General features: G+C 34.7%; 1 protein-coding gene across 1 annotated transcript in view; it reads left to right on the top strand.

The window, feature by feature from the left end:
• Positions 1 to 22,422, top strand: part of LOC109105484 (CUB and sushi domain-containing protein 3-like) — a 242,628-nt gene that overhangs the window by 12,331 nt on the left and 207,875 nt on the right. The window contains 2 exon segments of the mRNA XM_042741717.1: positions 7,811 to 8,033; positions 21,025 to 21,137. Coding sequence (XP_042597651.1) covers positions 7,811 to 8,033; positions 21,025 to 21,137 — 336 coding nt within the window.

Raw genomic sequence — 22,422 nt, 5'->3', positions numbered from 1 at the left:
TTGTTAGTTTGTGTGTGTGCTTTGTGTTCTTTAAAATTGCTGTCATTTTTTTTAAGCCAGGACAACCAACAGTGGTCCCTTAAAAATTTGGCAAGACATTGTTTTTGTTTTGTTCTCATTTGTTTTATATTTTTGTTGTGATTTTTGTTTTATTTTAGTTTAGGTTTTGTTTTTCTTTTTTATTTTAGTTTTTTAGTTTTGTTGTTATATATATATATATATATATATATATATATATATATATATATATATATATATATATATATATATATATATATATATATATATATATTTTGTTTTGCTGTTGTTTATATTATTTTAGTTTTTATTGTATGTTTTGTTTTAGTTTTTTAACTCATGTTTTGTAGGACAATTCTTAAATATTGATGCAGCCGTACTGCTGATGTTTTGAGACGATTCATCCTCATATAAAGTTATACATCCTAAGTGTTTTATTAATTAATGATTTTATTATTCATTCAGCATAAAAAACACTGATAATGATCATTTTGGTAGCAAATATGTAGTTGTGTAGATTCCTTGTCAAAACAAGCAAAACATAAGGCTTACTTGATGTCAATAATTACTTTTTAATAAATGGCACCTTTTTATTCTTATTTACAAAAATGTTGTTTAACAGTAGTATTGAGTTTGAGTTTTGACCTTGGACTGTAGTATTTGTGTCAGATAAAAAAAAAAAGAAAATAACCATAAAATTCATGTCTACAAGGTATGAGTTTGTGCTCAGCCTTTAAAACCGAATGCCAAATGGCTGTGCAAAGGGCTTGACGACGCTTCAGAAATAACCCTCAATTCTAAGAGTCTATCTTGTGCTTTCTCTGTGTAGATTAAGGGCGGTCAAGGACCGAAATCACCCCGTGATGTGACACTGAGAATGGAGACAAAGGCTGATTTTGGTCATGATTGCCTCCAATTGCAGCTGCCCGAAGAAATGAATGGTTTAGCATTATCCAGGCACAGCTGCATAGATGTAACGGCCCCCGCTGAAGCGTGCAGATGAACATCCTAAAATGGAGTGTTCCGCCCTGAAGTTCAGATTGGATGCGTGTGGAAATGCATTCTTTTGAGTTCTATGTTAATACACTAAGGGTACACAACTACAGTATCACCTACAGTATGGTTATTATTATTATTAATAATAATAATAATAAACATGAAGCTTTAATAAAGGCAATAATACATTCTAGTAAGTGCATTTCAATGATTTTATCTTTTAATCGTGGTAAAGTCACTGTAACTCATTGCCTCTTATTGCTTTTTTACATCATGCAGCTTGGGTTGTGGATAGTATTTTCACTGTTTTCTCATTTAGATCTCATTTTGGCCTACAGATGTGCCGATTACACAATTATTAGACCAATTATTATTGATTAGACCACTTTGATTCTAGATATTTGGTTGCAGACCCAAGTCCAATAAAACGGTGTAAACCTAATCAAAATCATCCACAAATGTTGTACTGTAGTTCGGTCTAGTTTTGTTCTCATAGTAAAACGCATTGTATTTAAGTTCTGATGTTGTTTCCACAACTTTCTACCAACTTTAAGATGCATTTGCAACTAAAGTCTTAAAATCTAAGACTTCCTTGGTAATCTGTACTGTAAACTGCACAGCAGTTCTCGTTTTATCTTTGATGTGCTTTCTAGAAGGTTTTTAAATGTCGTACTGTGACGTAACCTAATTGCAATCAAAGTGAGAAGGTATGAAAACGTTTTGTACTTGATGGAATTGTCTTTTTTTTAATTAGCCATAAAAGGTTTGTGATAAAAGAGATTGGGCACTTGCAGAATTTGCAAAGTCTTTGGTGCTGTCTGTAAATGTTTGTTTGATGTTGAGCCTCTGGGCAGAAACCAATGGATTCTAGGTTTTTGAACACGATTTTCTGTAGCTATTTTTCAAGTCATTTTGAGATCCGCATATAATGCAATAGTGATGCAACAGACATGGTCCTGACTTTTCTTTTTCACTGCTTTATAACCAACCTTTCAAAATAGATCGTACTGGTTCTAGTTGCTGATTTATTACGTGTTCCATCAAATCTAAATTAAATATGTCATGGCAACAACCAGTTCACTGCACTTTTCCATAGCAGGTGTTAGTTTTAGTATTGTACTTATCAGTATGCAATTTTAGATTAGTATATTGCGATACTTTATCTCACAGTATTGTATGTTCCTTTTTAAAGTCTATTATTTGGTGCATTCATATCAGGCCATTATGTCCTAATGAAGGAGCCTGCTGTTGTTGTGCATCATTCCTAAAGATAGCCTTTAGCCATGATTCTTTGCAATATTACACTGTCTCTTTTACCTTATTGCTTAATTCGATCCAAATTTTAATGACAGGACCTTTAGAGACATGACTGTTTGTTCTGGAATATTTCACAGATTTAGTTTGTGGGAAACAGCTAGAAGCAAATTAGAATATTGTTGCTCTAATTGTTGCATTATTTAGAAATGATCATGATTCTCTCCAATACAAATATCATTTTTTTTTATGTCCCTGTAGAATGAATTATTTTAGTGTGGAGTTCTGTGTGTGTGTTGCATGTCTGATGAATCTCACAAACCTGTTAAGAACATACTGAACATACGGATCATACTTCACTCTAAAATCCCCTAGGAAGGAGTAGATTATTTTTTGCTTAAAGAAAATTATGCCTGTTTTACATGTGCATGCAAATCCCTCCTCATAATCATTACTGTAATGAGACAATGATGACATATTTGAATTGTAAATTATTTATGCATCATGGTGTAGTACTTGCTGTATAGCATTCAGTTCATGCTGATTTAAATTAAAAAGTGATTGTATTATTTTTTGTATGTGCATATAAATAAAAAATCCTTCACACTTCTATAGCTTACAAAAAAAATCAATATATTGCAGTGTTTGAGCCTAACAGCCTTCATCAGGTATTGCATAACTGCAGTGTTGCAATATAATGACTGTTTTTGCAAGCTACTGCAGTGTGTGGGATTTTCTCTTTTCTTTTCATGATGTTTCAGTGTCATGTGACACCTGCCTGCAATCATTCAGGTTGAGTATTTATTTTCTAAATATTTTTAAACCAATGCAATAATGTTCCAGTGACAAGCAATTTGTTTGACCTAACTGAAAGTGAAAATGCAATGCAACAATCAGAATCAATTAGAACATATCTGATGTGTAGAATGGGATTTTGAGCCAGTGAGATTTCAGAGTGGGCAGGGTTTTTAGGAGTGATAAATAGAAACCAAATGGTGGCTCATTGGATCGTCAACTACATGGACGAGTGTTGCAGTAATGACAATCTAAAGAAAATCCAAAAGTAAAACATCTCGATATGTTAAACTAATGAGATTTTTAAAGAAAATGTGCTAAAATGTAATACTTGTCAAAGGTGTCTGTTTTCTTTATGCATTCTTGATGCATTTCTCTTTGCTGTTCTTTTGAGGTGAATGTGGATGTGTGGAGTGATTGTATTAGATCTGAGATGAGTCAATGCAAGCCTTTCCCTTCAAATTCATTCTCCTTGCCTTCCTGGCTGACAAGATTGAGGGAAAAAGAATGGGAGAGAAAAGATCCTTGATCTCAGGGAGTTGGCAAATCTAATTATGCCTTAAGGGAAGCGGAAGGAGATAAATGGAAAAGCTTAATTAATGGTGGTTGTCATTACCAGTCTATTTGCTCAGGTTGATGCATAAAAAGCCCTACTAATTTTTGTGTAGCAGGTGGTAGATGCACACCCACGATGGTGGATGGGTTGACATATGAGGAACGGTCATAAGAAAAAAAAAACCCTAACGTCTCCTAGAGCAGCCATCTGACGATGGTGACTCAAACTTTCGCACAGTTATAGTAACCCATGTCACAACTGAACCATTATAGGCATCAGCGCACAAATTGGCATGATTTGACTAATGTGATTGTGATGTCAGATGTCACCAGTTGTTTTTCATTTTCAGAGAGTTGAGAAATGTTTTTGCTGCTGTATTAAGTTCAGAGAGGAATACTAACTACTGTAGCTATACAAACAACTCCCAGAGGATAATTGTATCGCTCAGAGATCGTTTTGTCATAACTTATAATGAGAAATCTTACTTCCATAATATGGTGTATTTCACAGTTAAGTAGAGTATGTGAGGAATAATTGAAATTTTCGGATCATGAATTGATTCGTTTGGGAAAAATGTATGTAAAATTCTAATGAACTTTAAAATCTCCAGTTCATTCCAATGGAATGCTCTGTAAGTCTGAGTAGCAACGGTAACCAAGGGGAGCAGGGTTTAGCGAAAAGTCCATTTCTGATAGATATAATAAATCATTCTATCTTTTATTAGTACTGGATATTCAGTTTCACTTAGTATTATATCATATTTCAGAAGTAAAACCAGTTGCAAATATAGACTTGTGTAGGATATGGCAGTTATGGAGTCATTTTCTTATCTTTTTCTTTCTGTATTGATCAGAGGTTGCTCTGTCATACCTAAGGAGACTTGCAGTGTGAAATGCACTTCTCCCACCATTTTACTTCCATAATTGGGTGTTTTTCACAGTGACACAAAATATGTTAGAAATAATTAATTTTTATGCGGTAGGAATTTATTTAATTCTTAAAACTGCCCATAGGGGAAGTCGTGGCCTAGTGGTTAGAGAGTTTGACTCCTAATCCTAAGGTTGTGGGTTCGAGTCTCGGGCTGGCAATACCACGATTGAGGTGTCCTTGAGCAAGGCACCAAACCCCCAACTGCTCCCCGGGCACTGCAGCATAAATGGCTCCCCACTGCTATGGGTGTGTGTTCACAGTGTGTGTGTGTGTTCACTGCTGTGTGTGTGCACTTTGGATGGGATGCAGAGCACGAATTCTGAGTATGGGTCACCATACTTGGCTGTATGTCAGGTCACTTTCACTTTAAAAAAAATAAAGTTCCAGTGAACTGGGATATCACCAATTCATTCCAATGGAATGCTCTGTAAATCTTGACTAGCAACAGTAACCAAGAGGGCGGAGTTTAGTGAAAAGTCCATTTCTGATGGATATAATCAATCTGATATTGTTGGGACATTTCCGTCCCCATAAACATGACAAGGCACAAAACGAACTGTGATTGGTTGCTTTACCTGTCAGTCATATGGCTTCTTGGGCAGTCCTTGGTCATTCAAAGTGGCCAAGGTTCCCAGACCTTCTGCCATCAGTCTGAAGGTCTGGGTATCTGAAACTAATTTGCAAGGCAATTGTGATTTTTTTTTTTTTTTTTTTTGTAGGTTATGGCAGTCATAGACAAATATTTTCTTCTCTTTCTCTTCCTGTTTTGCTCGGAAATTGTTCCGTCATAACTCAGAAGATTTATAACATGAAATGCAGTTCACAAACCATTTTAATTCCATAATTTGGTGTGTTTGACATCTAAGCAGAGTATGTGAGAAATAATGGATTTTTAATATCAGGAATTGTTTTGATTGGGAAAAATGTATTGTAATATTGTATTGAACTTCAATTGGTTCCAATGGAATGTTCAGTAAATCTTGTCTGAGTAGCAATACAGGTCCTTCTCAAAAAATTAGCATATTGTGATAAAAGTTCATTATTTTCCATAATGTAATGATAAAAATTAAACTTTTATATATTTTAGATTCATTGCACACCAACTGAAATATTTCAGGTCTTTTATTGTTTTAATACTGATGATTTTGGCATACAGCTCATGAAAACCCAAAATTCCTATCTCAAAAAATTAGCATATTTCATCCGACCAATAAAAGAAAAGTGTTTTCAATACAAAAAAAGTCAACCTTCAAATAATTATGTTCAGTTATGCACTCAATACTTGGTTGGGAATCCTTTTGCAGAAATGACCTGCTTCAATGCGGCGTGGCATGGAGGCAATCAGCCTGTGGCACTGCTGAGGTGTTATGGAGGCCCAGGATGCTTCGATAGCGGCCTTAAGCTCATCCAGAGTGTTGGGTCTTGCGTCTCTCAACTTTCTCTTCACAATATCCCACAGATTCTCTATGGGGTTCAGGTCAGGAGAGTTGGCAGGCCAATTGAGCACAGTAATTTACCAGTGGTTTTGGCACTGTGAGCAGGTGCCAGGTCGTGCTGAAAAACGAAATCTTCATCTCCATAAAGCTTTTCAGCAGATGGAAGCATGAAGTGCTCCAAAATCTCCTGATAGCTAGCTGCATTGACCCTGCCCTTGATAAAAACACAGTGGACCAACACCAGCAGCTGACATGGTACCCCAGACCATCACTGACTGTGGGTACTTGACACTGGACTTCAGGCATTTTGGCATTTCCTTCTCCCCAGTCTTCCTCCAGACTCTGGCACCTTGATTTCCGAATGACATGCAAAATTTGCTTTCATCCGAAAAAAGTACCTTGGACCACTGAGCAACAGTCCAGTGCTGCTTCTCTGTAGCCCAGGTCAGGCGCTTCTGCCGCTGTTTCTGGTTCAAAAGCACACGCCTGTGCACGGTGGCTCTGGATGTTTCTACTCCAGACTCAGTCCACTGCTTCCGCAGGTCCCCCAAGGTCTGGAATCGGTCCTTCTCCACAATCTTCCTCAGGGTCCGGTCACCTCTTCTCGTTGTGCAGCGTTTTTTTTTTGCCACACCTTTTCCTTCCCACAGACTTCCCACTGAGGTGCCTTGATACAGCACTCTGGGAACAGCCTATTCGTTCAGAAATTTCTTTCTGTGTCTTACCCTCTCGCTTGAGGGTGTCAATGATGGCCTTCTGGACAGCAGTCAGGTCGGCAGTCTTACCCATGATTGCGGTTTTGAGTAATGAACCAGGCTGGGAGTTTTTTTAAAGCCTCAGGAATCTTTTGCAGGTGTTTAGAGTTAATTAGTTGATTCAGATGATTAGGTTAATAGCTCGTTTAGAGAACTTTTTCATGATATACTAATTTTTTGAGATAGGAATTTTGGGTTTTCATGAGCTGTATGACAAAATCATCAGTCAATAAAAGACCTGAAATATTTCAGTTGGTGTGCAATGAATCTAAAATATATGAAAGTTTAATTTTTATCATTACATTATGGAAAATAATGAACTTTTATCACAATATGCTAATTTTTTGAGAAGGACCTGTAGTTAATTGTGAATGTTTGTTGACTTTTTTTTGTAGGTTATGACAGTTATAGACAATAGATAAAATCAGTCATCCTATCTTTATTATAGTAAAAGATCTTTGGAAATACCTCATAGTATAGAAGTAAAGGTTGCAAATGTTTCATATTGACTTGGAAGGCATTTGTGTTTTTTATTTCTTTTTGTAGGTTATGGCAGTTATAGACTCATATTTTCTTCTTTTTCTCTTCCTGTATTGCTCAGAAATTGTTCTGTCATGACTCAGAAGACTTACAACATGAAATGCAGTTCACAAACCATTTTACTTCCATAATATGGTGTATTTCACAGTAAAACAGAATATATAAGAATGAATTACTTTCTGTGCGTCAGGCATTGATTCACTCCTTAAAACTGCACATAACGTTCCAATGAATTGGGAAATCACCAATTCATTCCAATGTAATGCTCTGTAAATCTTGTCTGAGTAGCAACAGTAACCAAGGGGGGCGGAGCTTACTGAAAGGTCAATGTCTTGTGGATAAAATCAATCATCCTACCTTTATTAGAACTGAATGTCCTGTTTCACTTAATAATAGATCACACTACAAAAGTAAAAATGGTTGCAAATGTTGTTCATGTTCATGTTGACCTGCAAGAAGTTTGTGATTTTTCTTTTTGTGGGTTATGGACTCATATATTTTCTTCTCTTTCTCTTTCTCTCTTTTTAAAGGTTTCATTTATACATGTGGTGGGACATTAAAAGGGAAAAATGGGACCATAGAAAGTCCAGGTTTTCCTCACGGATACCCGAACGGAGCGAACTGTACGTGGGTTATTGTAGCCGAGGAGAGGAGCAGAATTCATCTAGTTTTTCAGTCCTTCGCTGTGGAGGAAGAATATGACTTTTTATCTTTATATGATGGACATCCTCATCCTGCAAACTTCAGGACAAGGTAAGCACTCATTGTTTGAAATCAAGAGTTTTGTGCATGTCTGTTTGCTTTGAGACTATTAGTTATGCTTGAAGTTGGCACAGTTGATTTTTAGCATATGTACAGTACGCATCTGAAGTTTACGGTCTTACTCATTCTGGAAAAAGGAGCAGAAATATTGATGACATCATTTCAGGGGCATATGCAAATTGCCTCTGTAAAATGAGAATGTCCTTCCCACTGATACCACCTGCTGCTGACTGGCAATAGCAAGTAACAAATCATGATTCATGGCTGTGACATCGACTAAAGCCTATTGGCTATAAAAAGGAAAGGCAGCCCTTCGATGTCTCAGCCCAGCTTCCTGTTTCAATAAGAAATATGTCAGCTCAGGAGAGGCCGTGTAAGTAAGAATGATGTACATTCAGCCGGTCATTCTCACAAAATAAAGCCAGACAGGCTGAATGGGACTGAAAGGCTCTTATATTTACTTTGAATGTACGTGATCCTGCTTTTTCCTATTTATTTTTTAAAAACGTGGTCATGAAATATATATTGGAGTTTTTTATTTATCTGCAAAGAGAGCACAGAGTGTATGAGAAACATGGAATAATAGTCAATTATATTTTAATTATAAGTTTTTTATAAAGTTTTGTTATTTTTGGTTTAGTTAAAGTAGTTAAGTTATATTTTATTTTAATGTATTTAATATATTCTGTTTTTTCTTTTTTTTTTTTTTTTATTTGGTAGATTGAGATTTTAATTTGCGCTCTATTCTCACATAAAAAGTCACATAATTCTTACATTAAAAAATGTAGCTTAGAGTAATATTAGAGACATGAAACTAGTGGTTTCCAGGAATAATATTCGATTATTAAGTTTAGCATTATTAATTTTAATACCATCCGAATATAATTTAATATACATTTTCTATTATATACTGTACTCTTTTATATGTATTAAATATGCATGATTATGCTTTTTCTACCTATTTTCAAATTAATAAGTGGGATTGAAATATTGATTTGAGTTCAGATGTTTTTGTGGAAAAGAGCACAGAGTAATATGACAGACATGAAACTAGTTTCCTGAAATGATTGTTTAATTATAAAGTTTACCATATTATCTGCAGGTGCTGTTTGGTTGCTAAGCATTTGACATTTTTTTTTTTTTATTATATATTTGTATATATGTGGAAAGTACATGATCCTGCTTTTTTTAAATTCATTTTCAAATAAATAAGTAGGCATGAAATAATGATTTGCTCTTTTATCTCACACACAAAAAAAGAAAATATTACAATTCAGAGTAATACAACAGACATCAAACTAGTGTTTTTTTTTAAATAATAGTCAATTATAAAGTTTAACATTATTAATTTTGGAACTGCCTGGTCACTGAGAATTTGATGTTTATATATTAAATTAGTTAAAAAAAATAGGTACTGAATGTCCATGATTATGTTTTTTCTACTTATGTATTTTGTTTTTTCTACTTAATATTTATTTGTGCTCTTATCTCACATAACACACACACACACACACACACACACACACACTAAAACTAAGAAATATAAGATATATTAGACATTTAAATTAGTGTTTTTATGTTTTTATAATTTTTTTTGTGTAATATAGTCACTGATCATTTAAATTTTCCCCATTAAATACTCTTAATATATGTAATGAATGTATGTGATCCTGCTTTTTTCTGGTTATTTTGAAATTTATAAGTAGGCTTGAAATATTTATTTGAGTTTAAAGGTTTTATGTGAAAAGGGTGCTTAGAATAATATGAAACAAGTGGTTTCCTCAAATAAAAGTTATTTAAAAAGTTCATTAAAAAGGTTAGAATATTATCTGCTTGTATTGTCTGGTTACTGAGCATTTGAAGTTTTTCTATTATTAACTCTTTCTATGTATACTGAAGGGTTTCCCACAATTTCCTCAAATAAAAATAGTATTTCAGAGAGCTTTGTAGTTGTCATATGCAGTACTTATTTAGTGAATTATAGACCTGATTACCAGCATTACATGGGGCCGAAACTCTTCTAAATGCTTAAAAGCACACAAAATTAACCTGCACTAACTCTCCTCTAATTAAAGGGTAAACCAATTATTGCAGCGAAACTCTCCACAAGCCAGGAACGAAATCAGCATACCCCCTGCGTTCAGGTAGCTGGAATTCACTCGTAGCAATTACCATGATAGAAAGTGTTTATTTTATGGCAATCTGGGCGTCACAAACGCTGAATCCAAAAACTGACGCTTCACTGGCTGAACAGATTGCAAAATAAGCGACACATTGCACTCGTGATGTCATTTCCACACTAATCCTTCTATTAAAATGTCAGATAGTTGTCAGAAAAATATATATAGCTTTTTTTTTTGCCAAAGTGTTTGTTTTTCTCAGAATACATCCACTTGTGATTTGTATTCGGTGTCAAAGATGATTTTGATGCTGGAAAGTGTTTGTCTGTAATATTAGTTGACTCTTTGCTAATCTCCGCCCCCTTGGTTACTTTTGCTAGCTTACAAGCTTTATAATGAATTGAGATTTTCAGTAAAATAGTTGCAATGTTATGCTTGCAAGAATGACAATGCAAACCATTATCTGTGTTTTCATTTAGAGAAATTGTTAAATGATCATGATTAACATCTGCTACAGCTGTCAATCAAAATGGAGGCAAATGCTCACAATCAAGTTCAACCAAGAAGAGAAAAGCCTCATTTGATGACAATTGAAACGGATAACATTAGCATACATGACAATAACTGTTTCTGCTCCTTTAGGTTTATACTTTTAGGTTCATTAACAATATTTTACAGTGAAGAAACTGCAGATGATCCTATTTTGCAAATAATTGCATAATGCAAATGATTTTGGAAAATAAAAGAGTTTTTTTTTTGAAAAAATGTTTTTTGAAAATTCTCTTATGCTCACCAAGGCTGCATTTAATTAATCAAAAAAAAAAAAAAGCAGTAAAATAGTCATAATGTGAACTATTACAATTTAAAATTCTATTTTAATCTTTAAACATAATTCCTGTTATTGCAGGGATATCATTGTAATTGCATCAGAAATCATCTCATTGTCATCTAATATGCTAATTTGCTGCTTAAGAAACATTTCTTAAAAATATATTTCTTTGCACTATATATATATATATATATATATATAGTATATATATATATAATATATATATATATATATATATATATATATATATATATATATATAATATTCATTTTTATTATTTCTTATTTGCAACATCAAAATTCAGATTTGCAATTACAATTAAAAAAAAGATTAAAATAGAAAAACTAATTTTAAGTTAAGATTTTACATGATTACTATATTTATTGTATTCCTGATTAAATCAGTGTAGCCTTGGTTGGTAGAGGAGAATTGTTTTATTGAAATTTGTTTATGTTATTTGTTTTTTGTTTTTATAATTTGATTTGAATTATTATTTTATTTAACAAGCATGTATAACAATAGTAAGGCTATCTGCATTGGCACCTGTAATAAGCAATTAATAAAAATGAAAAAGATTTTATATATGTGTACATCATAACCTTTAAGTCACTTTTGAGAAGAACATTAAATGTCATTTGAAAATTTCAAAATGCACATGACTTCCATATTCTCCCACTAGAGAAGAGCAATAGCTTCTCTGATGTATGTCTTCCTATGTATGTCTGCACTATGTTGTACTTTCTTCTACACTGGAAGCTCCTGTCGTCAAGTCAAATTCCTTAAACATACTTGGTAATAAAGCTCTTCTGGTTCTGATAATATGTTGAAAAGGAGCAGTTATGGCCGGACTGGTTAGTAATGTTTTTTGTGGTGGTCTTTACAAAGTGTTAGTTGTAGTTTTTGAAAGTATGAGCACAGAGCTTTCTTCTCTTACCAAGATTTAAGGTGATTTTCCACAAGTACCATATGGTCACTGAATATTTGAAGCTTTTCCATTATATACTCTCTTTAATAGACCTTAGATTGAATCCAGCAAATCTTTGCAAAAACACATTGTGGAATAAGAGCCAGCCCTTCATTATCTAAGCTGTAAGTAAATCAATAGTTTTTCCCCTCCTCTGCAGACATGGCACTTCATTTGCAGTTATTAAAGCATTAATCTTTTGAAGAATGTAAAAGCAGCGATGCCAGCTGTACCGTGTTCTTGGGCTTAACGGAATTACTCAAACATTTATGAGTATTGGGTAAGCGCTTCGATAAAAGAACAGCAGAACAGTCGTTTCATTACCATGAAGAAGTAGATGTTCTTGAATTACCATCCAATACAAGAAGACCAACTCAGGGCCTAAAAGAATCATATTGCCACTCTGGAACAAGCAGTGTCTGTCGTTGTTGATCCATGAGAGGATGTCAGTACAGTACATTGTGTTATTTTGAACGATCTACCATCTCCTTGAGAAGTTATTGTGTCCCATTGAGTGCTAGCCCCATTATGTCTGCTGCTCTGTGAGGTTTGGTTCAAGGCAGACTTCCTCTGAGTTTCCTGCCTGTGTTTTATCAAAAATGTCAGATAATGCTCATCCCTTAAAGCCTGTACAGAATAGAATGGATCTTCTCCTCTTCACAATTGAATTGAGAATGGAGTAGTTTTTGAATTGAAGTTGAGGGCGATTTGGTTTGCAAGTTGATTGTGATGAAATAAAAATGATTTGAATTCATACAATCTGTATTTTTTTTTAACTAGAACATCAAAGAATCTATCTATCTATCTATCTATCTATCTATCTATCTATCTATCTATCTATCTATCTATCTATCTATCTATCAAGTGTTCATGGTCACTTTTAATACATGTGTTGAATATAAGTATTAAATTAATTAATTATTCTATATTTTTGTGTATTAGATTTTTTTTTAGAATTGACATTTTAGTAATTTATGTGCTTTTTTTATTTAGAAAACTATTATAAAACTATATATAACTGGGCTTTATTTTATTTGATTTTTTGAAATTTGAGTTTTCGTATTTTTGTGCTTCACCTAGAACCTTTTTTTTTTTTTTTTTTTTTTTTTTGAGTTAGTTGTCAAGGCAACATTTCTTCAGTCTTTGTGGATGAATCATCAATATTTTTGGTCTGTTTTCCCATAAGAGAAAAACTGTACATTTTAAATGCGTTTATACTTTAAGTCAGTTTTGTGAACTTTTAGCAGATGGACTACATGCCAAAACCTGCAAATATTATGCATGAGTCATACAGGAGAAGGTACACGTAAGATTTTCATTAGGTTTCAAGCTGTATCCCTGTACTATTTTTCTTTCTTTCAAATTTTAAACTGATTTTGTGTATCAGCATCTACATCAGCGATTTATTTTTTCCAGCAAAGATTTTGTCGGAAGGTCCTGGCAGCCGACATCTCAGGATATAACTTTTTTTTGTATCCGGCAAATAGGGAAATATTCAGCTTTCCTCTGGCGACCCTCGATTTCAACACGTTCAGGAAAAATCCATTTATCAAAGCAATTCAAGCAGATGCCTTTGATACGTTACTTATCCCACCGCTGCCTGACATCGCAATTTGTCATTTTTCCGTTCAGAACGTGCCGTCCCAAAATAGCACTGCACAACTCACAGCAGCACAACCTGAAGGAAAACACAGAGCGTTCAGAATGAAGAAGCGATATCTCCTATTAAAAGTTGACCTTGTGTTTGATGAGTCAGATTAGAGACTTTCATTACAGTGTGACAATGAATTAATTGTGCTTTTGCACAGAAATCTAAAAATCTTAATTGATCGTTTATTCTGACCCATGCTTGTTATTAAAGCTCAGTGTCATACTCTGGCAAGCATAATATCTCATAATATTGGAAAGAAATTATTTGACTAATTACAGACTCTATTGTCTTTGTCTGTAAGAAAATCCTTCCTAGCATGGCAAGCTAATTACATGCTTCGGCTATGCTAATGTTACAAACAAGTTAAAGCTACAAATGAACATATTACACCTTGACTGTGATGATATGATTTAAAGTGTCATAAAAAGCCTTGTTTTAGTGCAGGTCAGTTCTCACCACAGTTTTGAAACAAAGGTTAACTGGGAGGGAAGGAGAGCATGTCATAACTGTCTGAGCTCCAATCAGCTTTATTTTGATTCAGTGAGGTTAAAGGAAGAGTTCATCCAAAAAGAAAATCATTATTTAATCAATCTCATGTTGTTCTAAACCCATGTGTCTTTTTTTTCGGTGCAGTGTGAATGCAAAAAGACTGTGTTGTCTTCCATTTTGCATGCAATTACAATAAAAGAGGCTTTTTAGCATTTATAATTACATAAATGCTTAAAACAGGTTATTTTTAAGCATTCATTATAGTATTTTTTTTTAAAGTTTTTAATTTATTTTTTATAATTTCAGTTTCTTTGTAATTTGCATGCATTTTAGATGTTCTTTTCATGCATTAATTATGCCTTGTAAAGCACTTCATAATGCATTGTGTGATGTCATAAATAATTGTAAACAGTTTTAATGCATATTAATACTTACCAATTCATCATTAGACCTATACTATGATGTATAATGCAAGTATAGTGCATTAAAGCACACAACAAACAAATCTTCAAAAATAATGCATTTTAACTTTGATTACAATTATATCATTACAAAGTACATTATGAAAACTTTAATGCATTATACATAAAGTCTTTAACCAATTCAAAGATTCAACTTTTGAAAGATTAATTTTAATGAAGCAAAACCTTACAAAAATAGTTCTCAGGAATTAAAATAAACCAGAAATAAAATAAAATATAAATATTAGTTTTGAGTTAAAAATTAGAAGACTAGACAAATAACTGAAAAGTTTAAACTGAAGCACAAAAATTATTAAACTTGAACCAACAAGAGACCACTTTATTTAATGCAGTTTGCAAAGTTTGGCTGTATTTCCCATAAAGCATCATAAGCCTAAGTAGACATTAAAAACCATTGACACCAATGGTATCTACAATCATTTTAGGCTTTCAGTACATTTGGAAAATGCAGTTCTAGTCTGAATGATATGCTCACAAACTGGACCGATCCACTTGGTGTTTCAGGGATTGGATTGCAGTGGTTAAGATTATCAGTGAAGAATGACTTAAATTAGATCCTCACACATATACCACACAATTTGTATGAACTTTTTTTTGATACTTTTATTGTGATTTTGCTTCTTTTTTGAAGCATAAAAGCTTCAAAAGCATTAAAGCTTTAGCCACTTATACTTCAATTGCATGGAAAAGACTGACCAGCACAATGCAAAATTACACCTTTTGTGCACAACGCATGAAAGAAAATCATCTTTTTGGACAAGAAGGTGGATAAATACCAAAAGTTTCATTTTTATTTGGGTAAACTGTTCCTTTAACCTCTCCAAGAATGTGTTGTAGAGTTTCATGACCCTTTAAAATCAGCCGAAGTGAGACACAAATGAACAAAACAGGGGCGCCACTTCAAAACATTGTCAAGATAAGAGTCAGAATGAAAAATTGCGTTATGTCCTTTTCTTAGCAAGCAGCTACGATAACAACGTTGCTTTTCAGAGCGCATTCTCGCAATACCTGCAGAAATGCAAATATGTTTGCATGAGAAATGGCTGAGACACACTTTTCTTGACCTGATGAATGAATTCAGGGTGAGTGTGAGCAATGCATTTGTCTCTCATGAAGCATTTTGGGAAATTGCTAAAGCATATCTGTAGATTTCTCTCTTTTCAGCAGCCGGCTTCAGAGATACGGGGCAGCAGTCAAATACAGATTAGCAACAAAGAGACACTCACAAAGTCTGATTGGTGAGACGGTGCTCTGTATGCAAGGCCAACTGGAGCACACTTATTTACTCAACCTTCAGAGTGCACTGTGCTAATTGGATACCTCAGTCCGGTCAGATGTGAGCGCTGTGCGTTTGAGTAATTGGCCTGTCTTGCTTCTCCTAAATAGTGTCTGCCCAGTCATTTAACTTTGAAGTGTCAGACGCGCAATGTTTTGCATGCTGAGCATCAACTTTCTTTAATGTACAGTGTCATATTGCAACCATAATTCGACTTGCAAGTCTAGAGAGAAAAAGCTCAGGCTCTCTGGTCAGTACCATCCGAGTGATAAATGACATTTCAGCTCTGCCAGTCGAGCTAGTGGAGCCATTTGCTGTAAATTGATGTAAATCTTCACTGAGGTCATAATGTTTTCTTTAAAGGAGCAGTTCAGATAAAAACGGGGATGCTGTCATTACCCAAAATGACTCGCCTTCATGGCTTCACCCTCAGGGTGTCCAAGATGTAGATGAGTTTGTTTGTTTATCAGAACAGATTTGGAGAAATTTAGCATTATATCACTTGCTCACCAGTGGATCCTCTGCAGTGAATGGGTGCCGTCAGAATGAGAGTTCAAACAGCTGATAAAAACATCACAATAATCCACAAGTAATCCACACCACTCCAGTCCATCAGTTAACATCTTGTGAATCGAAAAGCTGCATGTTTTTAATAGACAAATCCATCAATGAGACATTTTTAACTTCAGTCCATTGTTTCTGTCTAAAATACAAGTCCATAATCCATATTCGTTTCTTCTGTCTTGTGTGAATAAGGAGAGAAATATGCACAGATAAAGCGCTGTTTACAAGCAAAAAACAGTCCCAGTACAGTTCTAAAAAAATATGTTGGTTGTTTCTTACAAGACATTATTTGTGGACAGGAGATGTGTGGATTATTTGTGGATTATTGGGATGTTTTAGCAGCTGTTTGAACTCTCATTTGATGGCACCCATTCACTGCAGAAGATTCATTGGTGAGCAAGTGATGGAATACTACATTTTTCCAAATATGCTGAAGACTCATCTACATCTTGGAAGACCTGAAGTATGCTAGATTCATCTGGCATTACCTGTTGCATTTAGCACTTGCATTCAATTGCTTCTTAAGAAAGCACTTCCTCAATATGTTCCGATACTCCCTTGTCAAAACAGATGTAGAACAGCTTCATTTTATTCCATCCATCAGAATCCAGTGCAAATTGAATAAAATTTGACCGATACTCAGTGCTCAATAATTTTTCATGCCTAAAGCTTTTTCAATTGAAAAAAAAGTTACACACACACACACACGCACATGCACACACACACGCACACACACGCACGCACACACACACATGCACACACATATAAACAAACACACACACACAAGCTTTGTTTGTGTATATAGTAGAAAAGTACTCTGTCATCTTAGGTAGCAAAGTAAACATTTTTGTGTGTGTGTATGTGTGTCTGTTTGTGTGAATGCTGACTCACAGTCAGCCAGCAAAAACCAATAAAACCGAAAATCTCTTATTGGCACTCTCTTTGGGATAATTCACATTTTTTTTTTCTCCAGCGTTTGATTGTTCTTCACTCGTGGTAATTAAAGGGATAGTTCACCCAAAAATGAAAATTATGTCATTAATGACTCACCCTCATGTCGTTCCAAACCCGTGAGACCTCCGTTCATCTTCGGAACACGGTATAAGATATTTTAGATTTAGTCCGAGAGCTTTCTGTCCCTCCATTGAGAATGTATGTACGGTATACTGTCCACATCCAGAAAGGTAATAAAAACATCTTCAAAGTAGTCCATGTGACATCAGAGGGTCCTTTAGAATTTTTTGAAGCATCGAAAATACATTTTGGTCCAAAAATATCAAAAACTAAGACTTTATTCAGCATTGACTTCTCTCCCGGGTCTGTTATGAGCGCGCCGTTCACAGCACATCCGGTTCGCGAACGAATCACTCGATGTAACCGGATCTTCTTGAACCAGTTCACCAAATCGAACTGAATCGTTTGAAACGGTTCGCGTCAACAATAAGCATTAATCCACAAATGACTTAAGCTGTTAACTTTTTTAACATGGCTGACACTCCCTCTGAGTTCAAATAAACCAATATCCCCGGAGTAATTCATTTACTCAAACAGTACACTGACTGAACTGAGCCAGATAACGAACGAAACATTGACTCGTTCTCGAGTCAAGAACCGGTTGCATCGGTTTTCGGATCACCGGTAGTGATGGGAAGTTCTGTTCTTCTCCGCGAACCGGTTCTTTCGGACAGTTTGATTCAATAACCCGGTTGCCGAAAACGGTTCACCAGTTATTTTGCACTCGACGTAATGACTTCATTGGCGATGATTGCCCTTGATTCAAGCCATCGGTTTACCCGCGCCCATAACATTAGCACAGAATCAGTTCAGAATCAATCACCAAAAGAACCAGTTCAGTTCAGACGCGCTGTGTGTGAGTCTGAATCACGCATGCGCAGTATCATCAGCTCCTCGGTTCTCGAATCGCACGCGTCCGACAGAAACGGTTCTTGACTCGAGAACGAGTCAATGTTTCGTTCGTTATCTGGCTCGGTTCAGTCAGTGTACTAACTATACAATTTTCTGCTAATTGCCTTGAGGCCAGGTGAGAGATGTGCTCATCAAATCATTAACTCCAGCTCTAGAGTTGCACAGACTTTCCAGTAATTCAATTTCTCAGAGTCTTAAATAATAAGTAATCTTAAAGGGAACACGAAACGACATTTGCAACGCATTTGGGCTCTCTAAGCGATGACATATTTCAGAGCGAAACAAATTTTTTGGCTGGAAATAACTGATTTTATCCACTGTGATTTGATTGGATTGTTAAAAGTGGGAGTCTGATATTATTGGTTAATATTGTTTTTCCCACCCCTGCAGCCTATCAGCAGAAAAGTAATTTCAGAGGTGGAGAAAATTATTGCATTTTGATGAATTATTGCATAACATGCATTGAATGAATTGTGGGCTAGAAGAGCAGGGATATTGTAAAAAATAATGACAAACCTATTTTCCAATAGGTTTCAAACACTCTTCAAACATTGTTGTCTTCAAACAATCGATCAGTCATCTTCAATACTCATCAGTCTTCAAAGTCATTGGTTGAGGAAATGTTATAACAATGCCCAAGCAAACAGATTGAGGTTCATTTTGGTGTCACTATTTGTGTGTGGTGCAGCTTTGCGTCTGTATATACATATACATATACATATAAATACACATATACTGTACATGCGCATAGAAATATACGTGTGTGTGTGTAAGTGGCACAAATAAAAAAAAAATATTGTTTTTACATGCTGTGGTCATTAGATAATATTTTATGCAATTTATTCATCAGGATTTTGAAATATAATGCCCACTTTTCACATAAAATTGAGTCTCACTTGACTTTTTCACATTGATTCACTTGGCAGCAGAAGTAAAACAAGTTGAAAAAGGGTTGAACGTTAACTTTAAAAAAAAAAAAAAAAAAAAATTCTGTGTGAAATAGCCCTAACGTGAGTCATATGGAATGGCCTTCAATATGCACCTGGTTAAGACATGCTCAATATTAATATTTAATCAACATTAAATCAAAATGGACAAAATTATTTATTGCACTTATTACACTTGTCTTGAATTCATCAGAGTGCATGATGTCAAACTAGTCATGGGCGATGGGACAAAAATATTGTCACGATCCACAACTGTATCACAATTCTTTTTCTCATTGGTTTTTAAGACTGTTTTGCAAAAAACTAGTAGACTGACACACATCCTATTTATCCCACATTTTAATGTTCACATATTATCAGCCATTTAGGTGTGCACTTGTCCCCAAAACGTACTTCGTGTGTTCGTGTTCCACTCCGTTTAGGAGCGTGCACACAGAAACCGCTTGTCATTAACAGATTTGCTTCTCTTTCATGGCTTTTTCTGCTTTTAATAACTCTTTAATTTTAATACCACTTTAATTTCTCATTCATCCATGATTCTTTACCACTTTAAAACTTTATAAAGTACTGCCAGCTGAAAGATAAGTGGATATATTTACATACGGACATAAACAGAACACATATTGTCACAATCTGTACGACTCATTTGAAAAGTAGATCGTGGGCGTCTTCAAGATCGATCACAATAAAAAATCATCAGATATGTATATCAAACCAGAAGTCTTTTCACAATCTAATCAAATAGATATAATCAAGTCATGCTGCGTCACTTAAAAAGTATGTCATTTTATGGATTTAAATTGTTTTATGAATTTCTTCATGTTGACTTTAATGTTTGTTAATTTGTTTGTTTGTTATTGCATCAAGTGCACAAGTATCTGTTCTTATCATGAGCTCACTGTGGTTCAGCTATCACAGTTTAGCTGCTCTCCGAATGCTGATGGTACTTTTGTGAAATGATATTTTCAAATCGTTGGGGCTCATTGATCTTTTCCAAGTTTCCAATATCAGAGAGCTTCACATCCTGATAAAGCGGGACTGGCTGTGATACCAAGACAATGATTTGGATGAGTTCCTATGAAATGGGAAGAAATGACTCATTCTTTATGTCTTGTTGTGTAAAGCAGAATCAAGTAGGCGAAAGGTGTAAAGTGGGTGCGACTCCTGGGATATAGTGTTGTCAAATGTACTAAGAATAAAATACAGTGGGCCAAAATAGTATTTGGACTGTTTTGGCCTTGCTTAAAAATGCATGAATTCTTGAATTGGATAATATGCAACCAAACAGCATTTGCAAACAAACTATGCAAGCTCTTGTCTTAGAACTAACTTCCATTTTCTGAGACATTTTTAAATAATATAGTCATTGCTTTATCATTTCAGCCCTAACAGGCTCTTTAGTGGAATGTTTTGCATGAAGTGTTGGTGAATCTTGTAAAAGAGGTCACATTTCACCCCCAAATTAAAAGAAAAAGTAAATTTGATCAAAAGAAATGAAAAAGGAATACAATAATAATAATGAGAGAAAAAAGGGAAAATGTAATGAAAAAAATTAATTGCTTGCATCAAAGTATTTCTTATTATTCATTTTATTATTAATATTATTATTTATTTATTTATTTATTTATTTTTGCAAAGGACACATACTGGGAATGAACAGTTCTAATGTTTATTTATATGAAACCTCTCACTACTTTCTGTCTGGATGACTAATATTTCTCTCTTCTCGTACAGGTTAACAGGATTTCAGGTGCCAGCGCCCGTCACAAGTACCGGATCCATATTTTCCCTGCGTCTTACCAGCGACTTCGCTGTAAGCGCCCATGGATTTAAAATATATTATGAAGGTAAGGAACATAACACAGCCTTTAATTTTCTCTGCTATTTATCATGGGTTTTTAGTTCAGAGAGGCAAATTGCACACTGTAGTGGTCAATTAAAAGTTTTTCATCACATAAGTGTTTGACAGCAGGCAGTGGGCGTAAAGCTAGAGAAGTGAAAAGCAATGAATTCATTCCTTAATACTCTAATAATAACTATTATTTAAGGAGACAAATTCTAGTTTTTCTGTTTTTCTCAATAAAATACACTGAATAATGTTAGTCAATGTTTCTTGCATAAGTCAAACTAGTTTTGGAAGACCGGTTTAGCTTTTGTAGGATCTCTATGTAAAATATCTCTGTTAGGATTGGCTCACATGCTCTTTCTTTATGAAATGAGTAACAGTACTTAATTTTGGGTTATTTTCTCTGTCAGGTCAAGCATTTTTCCATTGCCCCATTCTTTAATAATTTTAGTTAGTTTATTTTTAGTAGCATTTTAGTTAAAACTAGAAAAAAATTAAAATAAAAGCGGACTTTACAAATCTGAAAGGTTGTTTGAGGTAATTTAAGTAACTGTTTTGAAGTAGGAGAAATATTAGCATTTTGTAGTATCAATACTCAGGACTGTTTGAGGAGCAAGAGTTGCTATGGATCTGCTGGGTTGCTTTTTTATTGGTTGCTGGGGTGTTCTGGATGATTGCTTATTCATTGTTTAGGGTGTTAAGTTGCTAGGGTGTTACTAAGCTGTTGCTAGGGCATTTTAGGTGGTTGCTAGGGTGTTCTGAATGATTGCTATTTCTTTGTTCAGGCTGTTAACTCACTTGAACATTGATAGGTGGTTGCTAAACAATTGTTGGTGATCACCTGGGTGTTGCTAGGCAGTTGCTAGGGAATTGTTAATCGTTTTGGGTGATTGCTAATTCATGGTTCAGGGTTTTGAGTTGCTAGAGTGTTCCTAGGAAGTTTTTGGTGGTTGCCATGGTGTTTCAAATGATTGTGAGTTTTTTGTTCAGGTGGATAATTTGCTAGGATGTTGTTAAGTGGTTGCTAGCGTGTTCTGTATGATTGTAAAATCATTATTCAGGTAGTTAATTTTCCTAGGATATTGCTAGGTCATTGCTATGCAAATATTGGTGATTGATTGTTAGTTCCTTGTTCAAGGTGTGGGTGATAGGGTGTCACTAGGGAACTTTTGTTAGTTGCCAGGGAGTTCCGAATGATTACTGTTCTTTGTTTAGACTGTTAATTTTCTGGAGCATTGTTAGGTGGTTGCTAGTGTGAGCTGTATGAATGCCAATTCATTGTTTAG

The sequence above is a fragment of the Cyprinus carpio genome, chromosome B16 (assembly GCF_018340385.1).
Source record: "Cyprinus carpio isolate SPL01 chromosome B16, ASM1834038v1, whole genome shotgun sequence".
Lineage (NCBI taxonomy): Eukaryota > Metazoa > Chordata > Actinopteri > Cypriniformes > Cyprinidae > Cyprinus > Cyprinus carpio.
Note: the sequence above shows the minus strand (reverse complement) of the source record. Positions and strands in the feature narration are given on the sequence as shown.